The following is a 14,307-nucleotide window of genomic DNA, read 5'->3' on the forward strand; positions in this document are numbered from 1 at the left end:
TAAGACAGTACAGTATAGCAGTTTAGAATGCAGGTCTGAAGCCACACTACCTGATATTTACTGCCTGTGTGACCCTGAGCAAGTGACTTAGCCACTTTGTGCCTGTTTCATCATCTGTTTAAAAAAAAAAAAAAGAAAGAATGAAAAAGGATGACAGAAGTATTCAACTCACAGAGGCTTATTGAAAAGATTACCTTCCTGTCTATAAAGAGCTTAGAAGGATGTCTCACACAATGAAATGGTAAGCCCACAATAAATTGTTAATACCACAGTTATTATTACAATTACCACTGCAAACCAGGTATCACTGTCCTCATTTTACAGATGATGAAGCAGAAGCTCAGGGTAGGCAAATACCTTATCCTAGGTGATAAAGCTAGTAAGTGATAGAGCAGAGACCTGTCACCCCAACACATGGGAAAGCACTTACAGGGAAAAACAAATGAACCACTGAGTTAGATCTCATAATTACATTTTTGCTAAAATTCAGAATTTGTGATCAGGAGAACCTTCATGTGGTTCTAGTTCTACCACTTCTGACCTATACTATGTTTCTAACCCTCTCCAATCCTGTTTAAAACACAGGTATTTTGGGCCTAATAGCTACATAACCCCAAGAGGACAATTTAAGGGCTGATATGAACATCATAAATGGAAAATTGTAAACTGCAAAATACAGTGCCTGCTCTTTGTATCCAGAAGGGCTTTTGGTGCCATTTCTCTCCATATCTAAAAAGAACCAGAGTTTCAGGTAGAGAAACTGTGATAAAACAAAAGATTACAAAGACCAAGAATTAAACAGTATTACTTAATACTAGCTTAAAATAGATAAGGAGACAGGATTTTTTAGCCAGGAAACATCCTGAATCCCATCACAGTGACAGGAAATACCTAACTGAGAGTAAATAGAAGAAGTGACATGCAATGCCTAATAGAGAAAAGACATTCCATGAGCACCAGCAGAATGGTTGGAGGGAAGCCGGATACCAGGGACCAGAGCTGGATGGACACGTGGTAGCCTAAAGGTCAGAGTCTGGTTCCAGGCTTGACTAATGTTAGGTAAGTCATTTCCCTTCTCTGGCCCTCAGCTTCCACATCTTTAAAATAATGGGGCTAAACTAGACAATAAGCAGAGTGGTGCTGTAGGAAGAGCGTGGGCTTTAAAATCCACATAGTTAAACCCAGGATTAAACCTATTAGTATTAGGTTAAGCCTATTAAATGAGTTAGTACTTCTCTCTGTATCTCAGTGATCTTACACAGAAATGAGGACCACAATGGCCAGTTTGTGGGTAAAGGGGTTATAAATTATACATATAAAATGCCTGAAATGGGGCTACAATCCAGGAGATGCTTATTGAGAAACAATAGGGTGGCTATTGTTTCTGCTGAAACTGATGGTTTATAAAAAAAGAAACAAAACTGTGCCAGCCTATTATTAACCCACTATAAGAAATACACTGCCCTCAGGATTTCCAGACTTGCCTTTTCTAAAAGGAGTATTCTTTTGGTTAGGATATCTTCCACCTGCTGCACCTTCTTTCGAGCATCTTCTTTCACCCGCTGGATTTCAGAGCCACCTGCTTCAGCTAAGCTCTCAACTGCTTTGCTGCAAAAAGAGGCACAGGGGTAAAACATGCTAGGGTGATGGTCTGATGGTCATTTCACAGCCCCAAAGAGACAAGGAATATTTGTTAGTCATTTCTCCCACAGACCTGTGCTGAGCTTCTTTTTCTTTAGCTTAATATTTATCATTTAAAAACACAGATAAGCAAAAAGTAAGAATCATCCATAATCTTGTCACTCAGGATAACTAAGTCAACATTTTAGCATATAGCCTTTCAGACATTTTCTACAAAAAAGAACCATTTAGTACACATCAGTGAATTGATCTTATTACTTAATATACTATAAACATTCTTTTGTGTCAATAAATAAAAGTCTATATCATCATTTTTAAAGGCTGCATATTAATTCAATGTATGAAATGTACTATAGTTTACTAAATCAATTCTCTATTTTTACAACATTTAAATTGTTTCTCATTTAACACACTGTATCTGACGATACTCAAAGTTCTGAGAACAGTGCCTTGTACAAAGTAAGTATTCAATAAATGTTGGTGATACTGTTTACTGTAATAGCAATGTTATGATAAAAGCATCCTTGTATGTCTACTATCCAGTGACTTCCTGAGAACTGATTTCTAGAAAGGGAATAGCTGGGTCACATGGTAAGCCCACTGCTAAGATTCTGGATAGCTATTGCCAAATTTCTCAGCAAGGGGCTTCCAACAAAGTAGACTTCCACCAGTGGTGCAAGGAGGGCAGAGAGCTGGTCTGACAAACCAACGTGCAAAGGAGCAGTATGCAATGAAGTCTGTATACTTTATCTTCTGCCAACTGAAGGGAAAAGAATTTTAAATGCATCAGGATCAATCTGTTTGCACACTAGCTACCACTTAGGGCATAAAAAGGGGAGGTTACACAAGCAGCCCGTACTCCGCGTTACTCTAACATAAAACAGAGTACACACTGCTAGAGCACCATGGAATATTCTCTCCACATGACTGGCAGTGGTGGGAACGGCACGCCCAAATCAGACGCAGGACTACAACCACCGATGCCAGAAGATAAACAGTGTCGGACATGACTCTGTAAGACTGTATAAGCAGTCCTCATCAGAGTTCTAAAATGATTGCAGGTTTCCAGGAGGCAAAATAATAAAGGAAATGCTTCCACCTAAGGCTGGTTTCTCAGAAAAACTGCAACAGAACAAATCTATTCACCACCAGCTTCCCGTGCCCTACTTTAAAGATACATAAAATTTTTCCAACTGAGAGCCATGTGATCACTCACATGTACAAGCCATGTGAATTTTTTACTGAGAACAATGGAAAGTCAAGAGGGCCACACTTGTTGTCCAAGTCTCAAACATGAGTCGCCTGAAAATAAAGACTTTATTAATATCTTTTTTCTTTTCACCAATAAAGCTTCAGAAGGCCCCAGGGTCATATCATTTTAATGGAATTCAATGTGAACAACTGGAAAGAAAGAACATGGGCTCTGAAGCTGGACAGATCTGCTTCTAAATTTTTACTCTATTATATCCTCAGTGTGACTCTGGGTGAATTACCTAGCCTCAGTAAATTACCTCTCACACCTCAGTTTCCTCATGTGAAAAATGAGATGATTACCTCTCAGAATTAATGTGCTCACACATGTGGGCCTGTTCCTCTCTGATCAGAGTGCTCTGCACGCTAGCCCTTGGCCTCTGAGGCCCACACAGCGCTGGCTCTTGCTGAGCTGCTGTGAGAGGCCTCATGCTACCCTCTGCTGGGGTCTCCGCTGGCCACAGCCAAGGCGCCTATTTCCATTTCCTGATTAACGCCATTGAATGCCATCACCCCCCACTCCCGGGGCTCATTTTTGAATCACTGTCTTGAATTCACAGTGATTCACAATCATTTCTATCACTCCTTGAGGAGCATTATATACAGCCGAAAGAATTCTGGACGAGAAGCCCTTCCTTCCCGGGCCTTGGCTACAGGATTTCTCCAGGAATGAATTTCTGCTACCGGCTCACCAAGGTTTGAGGCCTGGGGCTTCATAGAGCCTCCTCTATAAAATGGCTCATCTCTGCTATCCCTTTCCCTTACCCCTCCACCCTGCCCACCAGAGTGCAAATATGCTGTCTCCCTGCTATCAGCCCAGATCTAACCTTTGAGTTTTGCTGTCTAAATCATATACATTGTCAAGAGGCTGACTACAATTTTTAACAAGTACTATTACTATTCAGTTTGTTTGAGTTTTAGTTATACCAGTAAAATATATTCCCAATAATAAATGTTCCAACTTTTCATTTATCATCTTTGTGTTTTACAGTTTCTGTGGCAATAAAATTTATACTCAGTAGTATGGTACAATTTTCCTCTGCTAATGGAATTATTATTTTTGTTTGTGTTTTAAAGCTACAGAGATAAAATTTACTCGCAACAATACGACTGCTTTCGTTTTCAATGTCCCCTTATTGTAACTGATAAATATAACAATGGAAAACCAGTCAACAAATATGTTTATTTCACAGCAAGGCACAGCACGCTCTGGAACCAGAGCAGCCGCTACACGTTTCCCCACTCCTTGAACCTTGGTTTTCTCTCCACTCAAATGGGAATACTGACTGCCCACATAACTGATCAAATGCAATAAAGCCTGTCAAGCGCCAGATGCAGGATGTGGAACAGAGAAGGATCTCAATAATTGTTAGCTCTCTCCCTCGACCCTTTATTTCCTTGCAGAATCTGGGCTAACACACAAGGTGGGCAGCAAGACCTGAGGAGAGGAAAGGCTGAGAGAAACTGGTTTCATCTAGCTTTCCACCCAATACAAGGAAGCCAGATTCTATAAATGCCAGCCTCACTACCCTTTTTAATCCTCCACATTTCCCCTGGATTCTTTTCATTCTAGTTATGGTTCTTCAGGAAAAAGCAGGGGATTTTCCTGTGGCAGATGTCATACCCTGTCCCCACGCCCCACCAAAAATCCTAACACTGAAAAGGGGAGTTGAGGGTATTATATTAACATAGATACTTTCCATCAACAAGTATCCACCATAGACATACTGCTGGGTGCTAGGAAGCTAGGGTTAAAGAGAAAAGCATGGCCAGGCACAGTGGCTCACGCCTGTAATCCCAGCACTTCGGGAGGCCAATGCGGAGGGATCATCTGAGGTCAGGAGTTTGAGACCAGCCTGGCCAATGTGGTGAAACCCTGTCTCTACTAAAAATACAAAAATTAGCCAAGCGTTGTGGCACATGCCTGTAATCCCAGCTACTTGGGAGGCTGAGGCAGAAGAATCACTTGAACCGGGGTTGTAGTGAGCCGAGATTGTGCCATTGCACTCCAGCCTGGGCAACAGAGCGAGACTCCATCTCAAAAAAAAAAAGAGATAGGCACACCTAGCGGTTCCATGGTAGATACTGTCATTGAGCAGATACATAGATACTGTGCATATACCAATATACAGTTATCTACATACAAAAATTTAAAAAGAACATGGAACCTAGTGCTGAACCAGAAGTCAGAGACTTGAGTTCTAACACCGGATGTGACCTTCCTGGCTGGGAGTCATGGCCCTTCCCTTTTCCTGGCCTACAGTCTCTCCTCTGTGAAATGAGGGTATTCCTCAAGACTTTCCCAGCTCCCAGAACAATGATGGAATGTAAATGGAAAGTGTTTTATAAACTAAAAGTGTTACACATAGAGTATTATCATTCTGTACCAGCGAAGTCCGTTAAGAGACTGATGCGGGCTAGAGGAAGCCACGCATGGTTCCAGATCTGAAGCTTTACAAAGGGCTGAGCAATGGAAGGCATTTGGGCTGGGAGGAGATGAGAGGGGAGGAGGTCTGCTGGGGCAGAGTTAGAGCAGCAAAAGCAAGAACATTTTAGCATTCATGAACTGTGTTTGGAATAGAGTTGGTAGAGAGGAAGCTGGAGCAGTTGGGTCATTGCGAACATTCTTAAACAGAGCTCATGACCTTAACCCCAGACAGGAATCATCCATGACATCTCCCTTCCCATCCATCACCAAGGCCTGTTGATTCTGCTTCCCAAATGTCTGATTCACCCAGCTACTCTGTCACTCACCTCTCACCTCAACCACTGGACTAGTTTCCTGACTGGTCTCCCAGCTTCCACTCGCACTCTCTCCACAATCCACTTCCCACCCAGCATCCAGAATGACCTTTTCAGATACAGAACTCTGATTGTGTCACTTGCTTAAAACCCACGACTGCTTTCTATGTGACTTTAGGATAAAGATCAAAATCTCTAGTGTTCTAGACTTCTCATATTCCCTCAGACCTATACAGTCTCTTCTCCTTGAACAGTTTCTGTACCCATTCACCTGGTTAATTCCTACTTATCTTTCAGATCTCATCTCAAATGCCACCTCCTCAGGGACACCTTCCCGGCTACATAGCCACATCTATATATATATTCACTCCCCTACCTGGCTGGGCGCAGCGGCTAACCACTGTAATCCCAGTACTTTGGGAGGCCAAGGTGGGCAGATCACGTGAGGCCAGGGGTTCGAGACCAGCCTGTCCAACACGGTGAAATCCCATCTCTACTAAAAATACAAAAGTTAGCTGAGCATGGCGGCACATGCCTGTAATCCCAGCTGCTCGGGAGGCTGAGGCAGGACAATCACCTGTACCCAGGAGGTGGAGGTTGCAGTGAGCCGAGATCACGCCACTGCACTCCAGCCTGGCAGAGCAAAACTCTGTCTCAAAAAATTATAATAATATATATTTACTCCCCTACCTATAAATTCTCATAGCTCACTTTATTTTTCCTCATAGCTCTTTCCCCAACTTGTGTTTATGTATTTATTACTCCAAGTATTTTATCACCATCACTCCCACTAGAATGTGAGCCTCATGCATCTGTTTGCATCACCACTATATCCCCAAGAACCTAGTCCACTGCAGCACACAAGAGCCACTTAATAAAAATTTTCTGAATAAACAAATAAAGCTAGTCAGACCACACAAGCCTGAGCAGTTTGGGAAATATACACATATAAACACGTGCACAAGCCTCCAAAATACTCAATCCCATGTGTTGCTATTGAGGAGTGTACACAAGCCTTTGTGAGCTGAGGTTTCCATGTGTATGAGCTTAACTAAAAACTAGTCCAAGCCAAGACCTACAGCAGGCAGGGCACTGAGTATGAAACAGACCAAATTCCATTACTGATCTTCAAGCTTGATAAAGCAGATTTGCCTCCCTGCCCAGAAAATAATGTACTTCAAAAAACAACAACAACAATAACAACAACTTGTTAATCTGGTGATATTTATTACTTCATTCACTCATTCATTCAGAAAATACCAAGTGTGCAAGTTCAGCATAACCCGGAAAAGAAGCCTGGGCCTGGCATCCTCTAGTCTGCTGAAAGCCAACAGCAGGCCAGCTTCCAGCTGCTGGACCCTGTGGCAACGAAGGGAATTATACTGGCCTGGCCCAGAGCAGTGCAGCCGTGCCCTAAACCAAGAACTCCATGGTCCTGGCCTACCACACCCAGCAGGAACTCTATTGCCAGGACAAATGAAGCACTTCCACATAAGCTTCTGGCTAGGATCCTCAGTGAGGCAGCCCTGGAAAGTCTTATTCCACTGTCACAGAACAAAACTTAGCACACTTTGGTGTCGCCACTTTACCCACAACACCCTCCATCACTGTACCTTCCTGGCATGTTATTTTTCACAGGTGTGATGGAAAGCTCACCAGTCTCTGATGAGCTCTTGGAGTAGAGGGGTGGAGGGCTGTCTCTTTTCAGATCTTCGGGCAGATGTTAGATTCGAAATACTTGTGTATTTCACAAGTTACTATGTAATAAATGTTTATGAATGAGTGAATAATCATCTGATTCACAGACTGTATTTGCTGAACTGTGCTTGTTGTTCAATATTTGAATAAATGAAAATACTACTTTTCAAATGTTTTTTAAGGAGTAGAACCTCTCTCAAGTAAAATATTACGAGGATCCCTAGTACACTTAATAGATCTTAAAGAAAAAAAAAAAAAGACAGTTACACTGGCTGAAGCCCCATCCTCTGTCTCCCTGCCTCACCCACCAGGACCCCTTCAAATCACCCCAGGCTTCTACTACAGTAAGAATGAACTACTGATATAATTAACAACATAGATCAATCTCACAAATATATTGTTGAGGAAAGAAGCCAGACACAAAAGAGAATCTACTGTATAATTCCTTTTATATAAAGTTTAAAAACAGGCAGAACTAACAGTGGTCAGAATGGTAGTTATCTTTAGGGGAGAAAGGTGAGTTCTGAGAACACAAAGAGGGCTTCTGGGGGGCTGGCATGTTCTGTTTCCTGATCTGGATGGTAGCTCCACGGGTGAGTTTGCTTGTGAACATTCACGCTGTACACTTAAGATCTGTTCATTTTTCTATAAGCATGGTATATCTTAAAAGCTTGTTGAAAAGTAAATAATTGAGTAAAAACAAAAACCTCCTCGCAGTCCTCAGAGTCCAGATGGAAACCAACTGTCTTAGAAAAGTGTACAGCTCTATTTCACTGACCAACCCAGTGTGGGCGACTTGCAAGCTTTCAACCGATGATGGTACTCACGAGGCTTTGATGAGCAGCCGCTCTCTCTCCTGGAGTTCCCGCTTCAGACTTTCTACTTCCACCTTGAGCTCAATGTTCTACAAAACAAGATTAAGAAAGAAAAGAAACAATGTAAAATACAGGACCTATGAATGTCAACAATGGGGAAACTGCTTCCAGCACAGACTGACTACAGGATGCTTGTAATAGACAGATGTTAGATTCAAAAAACCCTCATTAGCCTCAGGGCACAGGGAAAAGGGAATTATTAAACACTGGTGGTCTCAAAAGAAAGACCTGGATTTCATGAGACTTGGAACAATTATGTAAATGCTCCAAGCTTCTAACAGCCAGAGCATTCAAATATCAAGGCATAAATGTCATACAAGAAAGGCTGATTTAAAAATTGTATGCCCTCCGCCAAGCAAATTTATCAGCAATTCTGCGGTGTGTTTTTCCCATTCCAAAGCAATTACTGGTGGTTGTTTACAATCATGCATGTGGTGGCTGTAGCAGTGGGAACGTGTTACAGCTTAAAAAAAAAAAATACAACATGTGGATGGAAAACAGGAGGCCACATCATGGCGTGTGTCATTTCAATATAAGACTTCAGGGTTCTCACTTAAAGCTACAACCTCATGAGGCAAGGTGTCTATAAGGAGCACCACAATGTTCTCCAACCAAATGTCTTCCTCTTAACTGACTGGAACAAAGGGAGTCGCACACAGCCTTGGGCTTATAACTCACGTGAGAATCCAGGGCAAATGGAATTCAATATGAGACAGTGGAACAGTGGCAGGCTTCTCAAACTTATCTACAAATGTATCCCAGACAGAATATTAGATGAACTCATGTAGTAGATGGGGGTTTAGGTGCATCGTTTGTGGAAGACTGCTGTAAATCTACAATTTCTTGGAAATCTCCCTTTTGTTTTTTTGTTTTTTAATTTAGAGGCAGAGTCTTGCTCTGCTGTTGCCCAGCCTGGAGTGCAGTGGTACTATCATAGCTCACTGCAGGCCTCAAACTCCTGGGCTCAAGGGATCCTCTCACCTCAACCTCCTGAGTATCTGGGACTATAGGTGTGCACTGCCACGCCCGTCTTTTCATTTGTTTGTTTGTTTTACAGATTGGATCTTGCTATATTGCACAGGCTGGTCTTGAACTTCTGGCTTCAAATGATACTCCTGCTTCAGCCTCCCAAAGCACTGGGCTTACACCTCCTTTTTATTTTAATAATCCATGCCAATCTTATATTCTACTCCATAATACATGTGTTTTTTGTTTTTTTGTTTTTTTGAGATGACGTCTTGCTCTTGTCACCCAGTCTGGAGTGCAGTGGTGCGATCTCAGCTCACTGCAACCTCCACCTCCCAGGTTCAAGCAATCCTCCTGCCTCAGCCTCCGAGTAGCTGGGATTATAGTAGGCGCCTGCAACCATGCCCAGCTAATTTTTTGTATTTTTAGTTGCGACGGGGTTTCGCCATGTTGGCCAGGCTGGTCTTGAACTCCTGACCTCAAGTGATCCGCCTGCCTTGGCCTCTCAAAGTGCTGGGATTACAGGCGTTAGCCACCGCATCCAGCCGCATGTGTATTATTTAAACAAAAATATTTCCAGGCCGGGCGCAGTGGTTCATGCCTATAACCCTAGCAGTTTGGGAGGCTGAGGTGGGCGGATCACTTGAGGTCAGGAGTTCGAGACCAGCCTGGCCAACATGGCAAAACATTATCTCAACTAAAAATACAAAAATTAGCCAGGAGTGGTGGCGCATGCCTGTAGTCCCAGGTATTTGGGAGGCTGAGGCAGAAGAATCGCTTGAACCCAGGAGGCACAGGTTGCAGTGAGCCAAGATTGCACCACTGCACTCCAGCCTAGGCAACAGAGCGAGACTCCGTCTCAAAAAATATATATATCATTTCCAGTAAGATTTACCGTCTCACAGGATATGCCTCCCTCCTTTCCAGCAAGCAGCCCTAGAGAAGCAAGTACTTCAGGTTGAGAAGTACAGCCATGACAGTAAGGTCATGGGTGTGTGAACAAAAGGACATTGGTTTAAATTCTGTCTCTACTCTCTACCAGGAGGAGACCACAAAGTCAGTGGCTACTCACTTACTCACTCCTTCATGTCACAGAAACTTACCAAGCACCTGTGAAGGACCAACCACAGAAGACACTGAAGTGAACAAGACATGCTAACGTGGAATACAAAACTAGAAGCACAATACTGTAACTGTCCTTAGACATATAAGTCCACAGGGTGAGAAAGCAATGCTTCTCCTTTCCAATACCTCAAGTGTCAAAAACAAAACATAAAAGCTCCCATGACATGGGGGCTTTAAGGACTAAATGAGCTAGCAAATGAGAAAAGCCTTGGAGACAGCGCTCAAAATAGGTTATCTTCTTCACTGTCAAACAACAAGAATTAAAGAAGTCATCTATGAGGCAGAACTTTTTCTTGAAGAAAGTGATCTTTGCAAAAAGGACACTGGGTGACAGTGTATAATATCTTCAACTGTAATTTTGTGAAAAATGCAGAAACATCCTTCAAACAGTGGATTCTTTTTCCAGCTCTCAGAAGGGTGGAGAGCTTCTATTTATGAACTGATATAATATACTCCACATGCTTCACTTTCTGATGAACCAACAGGCACTCCAATTTAATACATTTAAAAGAATGAATACTAACATGTCCATTCAGCTATTTTTCTCAAGCCCAATATCCCAAGTTATAAACTTATATACATAATTGTAATTTCCAAACCAAAAGTCAGGGCACCTTCAAAGCATAAAATGGAATATTATGAAACTATAAAAAAAGGCATCTTAGTGCAATGGCTCACACCTGTAAGTCCCAACACTTTGGGAAGCCAAGGCAGGAGGATGGCTTGAGGCTAGAAGTTCAAGACCAGCCTTGGGCAACATAGCAAGACCCCATCTCTACAAAATGCAAAAATTTAAAAATGCCAGGTGTGGTGGTGCATGCCTGTAGTCCCAACTACTCAGGAGACTGAGGTGGGAGGATCCCTTGAGCCCAAGAGTTCAAGGCTGCAGTGAGCTATGATCACGCCACTACACTCCAGCTCGGTGACAGAGTGAGATACTGTCTCAAAAACAAAAAGAATAAAGAAATTCATTCTTAAACTACTATTAAAGAAAGATATCCAAGATATCATTAAGTAAAGTGAGGCGCAATGCCTCACGCCTATAATCCAAGCACTTTGGGAGGCCAAGGCAGGTGGATCACTTGAGGCCAGGAGTTTGAGACCAGCCTGGAGAACGTGGCGAAACCCCATCTCTACCAAAAATACAAAAATTAGCCAGGCGTGCTGGCGTGCACATGTAATCCCAGCTAATCAGGAGGCTGAGGACAGGAATTGCTTGAACCTGGGAGGCAGAGGTTGCAGTAGGCCAAGACTGTGCCACTGCACTCCAGCCTGGGCAACAGATGGAGACTCTGTCTCAAAAAAAAGAAAAGAAAGATATCATTAAGTGAAAAATATAAGGTGCAGAACAGAACATGCTTGCATTTATGTAAAAAGAGGGTTTATACACATACACACACACAAACATACGCTTCCTTGTACTATATATACATAAAATTCCTCTACATAAGCAATCACTATTTATTAGATCTAGAGGGCCAGGACAGGGTGGAAGAGTCTTTTCAGTGTATATCTCTTAGGGTTTTCGAATGCTAAACCATGTGCACCTATCCGAAAACTTACACTGAAGAAAGGGGCAATGAAATCAAGTCATCTAGTCAGACAGCTGAAGTGGTATAGTACAATGAGGTTGGAAGACCTGGGCTCAAAATCCACCTCACATAGTAGCTATATGACATCAGGTGGGTTACTCATCTTCTATAAGCCTCAGTTTCTTCCCCTGTAAGATGAAGATAAACTCCATGGCATAGGACTGTCATGAGAATTACAATAAGATGCAAATGTACAGATGCCCAAGACAGTGCCTGATAGAGCTGGCAATTGACACGTTTTGTATTCCTAACACCCAAGAGGTTCTGAGACGCATGACCACCAGACTCACATATAAACTGCTTTAGGCTATTGGTTTTCCTTTAAAATTGTAATTGCATCACCACTCCCTTCCAGAAAAGGGGACATCCTCATTGTCTTTCCACCCCCAAGAGTGAAGAAAAAAACTTTCATAAGGGACAAAGAAGCTTTTCAATTCTCGAAAAGGCTCAGAAGTACAGCACAATCCCTCTTCAAGACAAGTCAATTTAAGTTCACCTGCTGAAACTCAAGGAGAGTTCTTTTTCCTCCTTCAAAAGTTTCCACTGGTGCAAACTTCAAAGGAGAAAAGTCAGAATAATTCCCAGGCCAAGGGCTAATCTACTAGAAAAAGCCAAGAAACAGGCACTGAAATACTGTTTGTACTCATGTCTTTTCAAGAAAGCCAAGTTCTTTTTTCAGTTTTCAGAACCAAGGTTTGTTTTCAGACAAAGATCTCCAGGTCAAGCCTTCAAATGAGCATAGCCTTTTTTTCTGACAGTTACAGGCAAGCACACAGGAATACCGAAGAGTCCTTTCACAGAAAAACTGACAATCCTAACTTTGGGCTGCCAAAGGAAGCCTCAAGAAGATGATAATTGTCAAGCACTGACTGTGTGCTGGAGCTTTTCATCTGTCTTCTCATTTTAATTCACACAAATAACCCTACGACAAAGAGATTATCACTTAATTCTGGAAACAAGCCCCAAGAGCTAAACTGACTTGCCTAAGTTACACAAGTTAGCTGGTAACAGCAGAATTCAACTCCAAAACCATTCCACCATTCCACTGCCTGTTTCTAAAGAACACATAATTATAAAAACTTAATTGAGGTAAAAAGTAGTGAATCCGGATTCTGATTTTTAAAAGAGAGTGAAAGACTTTCTTAAAATTAATCATGTACCCCTTTGCTTAATATTAAAGTCATCCTAATATCTTTATGCTTCCCATAATCAATTCAGATTGAATGAAAGCATCTCTATTCATGCTAACTCTGAGAACAAATATTAATCAAATTTCTGCTTGAAATGACAATGAGAAAAGACACAAGGAACAGTAATGAGAAATGGGCCACTCACAGTTTTGTAGATATGTTCAGTGGGGCCATGAAATTCCTGTTGCATTCTTTCCTCAAGGAAATAGATGCGGAGCTTTAGGTTAAAGTTTTCTTTCTTCAATTCAGTGATTTGCTGAAAAATATCACAGAAGGGTCATCAAAAGCAAACAAAAGACAGAGGGTCCAACAGATAGTACATACATTAGTCCCTATACATTACGAGGCTACAAAACTGATTCAAATGTTAAATACTAGAGAAAGCTTATTTTTGCTACCATTCTACTAACCCAGAAGAATTAAGTGGTTCCCACTAGCCAAAGTTAGTACAATTTGAGCATTAAAATGAATAATGACAGGAATGAATAATGACTGAATAAAGAAAGAATTCAAAACTCCACACCGATAATAAGAGGAAAAGGAAAAGAATAATCTCTTCTTTTCAAAAGAAATCCAGCTCATAAATGTAGAATACAAGGAACAGAAAATCACTATTTTACAACCTCTATAGTAATGATTGATTCAGGTAAGAATCAGCAACACTAAAAGCATTAGATGAAAGATCACTATAGAACATAATATTCAGACAGTCATAACATATCACCCACAAATGGCTTATTAATTACAAAAGGAAAAGGTAACCCTACAATTTAGAAAACTTGCGAACACCATCTTAACCAAAAAAATTCATCTCTTATCACCATTGAAGGGATAAACTAACATCATTTTCCTCCTGAAATAAATCAATGAGAGCAAAGAATTCCATCCAAAGTGCTTCTGTCTATAACCTTTAACCTGTATCTAATCAAGAAGAGTCTACCAGATAAATCTAAGTTGAAGAACATTCTGCAAAACAACAGAACTGAACTCTTCAAAAATCTTAATTGCAATCCTAAGGCAAAAATGTTTGGTGAACTCTTCTAAATAAATGGAGGTTGAAGAGGCATGACTACTAAGTACAATAGAACCTTGAATTTTTTACAAAAACAACCATATGATGATACCTGGGGAAACTTGAATAACAATTTTATATTAGGTAATAATATTATGATTTTACAGGAAAATGTCCTAAGAAAGAGACACATGCTAATGTACTTAAGAGTGCTG

General features: G+C 41.4%; 1 protein-coding gene across 4 annotated transcripts in view; it reads right to left on the bottom strand.

Moving 5' to 3' along the window:
* CDK5RAP2 (CDK5 regulatory subunit associated protein 2) overlaps window positions 1-14,307 on the bottom strand; it is a 183,965-nt gene that overhangs the window by 145,116 nt on the left and 24,542 nt on the right. For all 4 annotated transcript variants that reach the window (XM_054502815.2, XM_054502812.2, XM_054502816.2 and 1 more), the window contains exons 4-6: window positions 13,226-13,336; window positions 8,160-8,236; window positions 1,485-1,608 (exon numbers count right to left, since the gene is read on the bottom strand). In XM_054502815.2, coding sequence (XP_054358790.1) covers window positions 1,485-1,608; window positions 8,160-8,236; window positions 13,226-13,336 — 312 coding nt within the window. The remainder of the gene's footprint in view (window positions 1-1,484; window positions 1,609-8,159; window positions 8,237-13,225; window positions 13,337-14,307) is intronic.

This window comes from Pongo pygmaeus, chromosome 13 (genome assembly GCF_028885625.2).
Source record: "Pongo pygmaeus isolate AG05252 chromosome 13, NHGRI_mPonPyg2-v2.0_pri, whole genome shotgun sequence".
Classification (NCBI taxonomy): domain Eukaryota; kingdom Metazoa; phylum Chordata; class Mammalia; order Primates; family Hominidae; genus Pongo; species Pongo pygmaeus.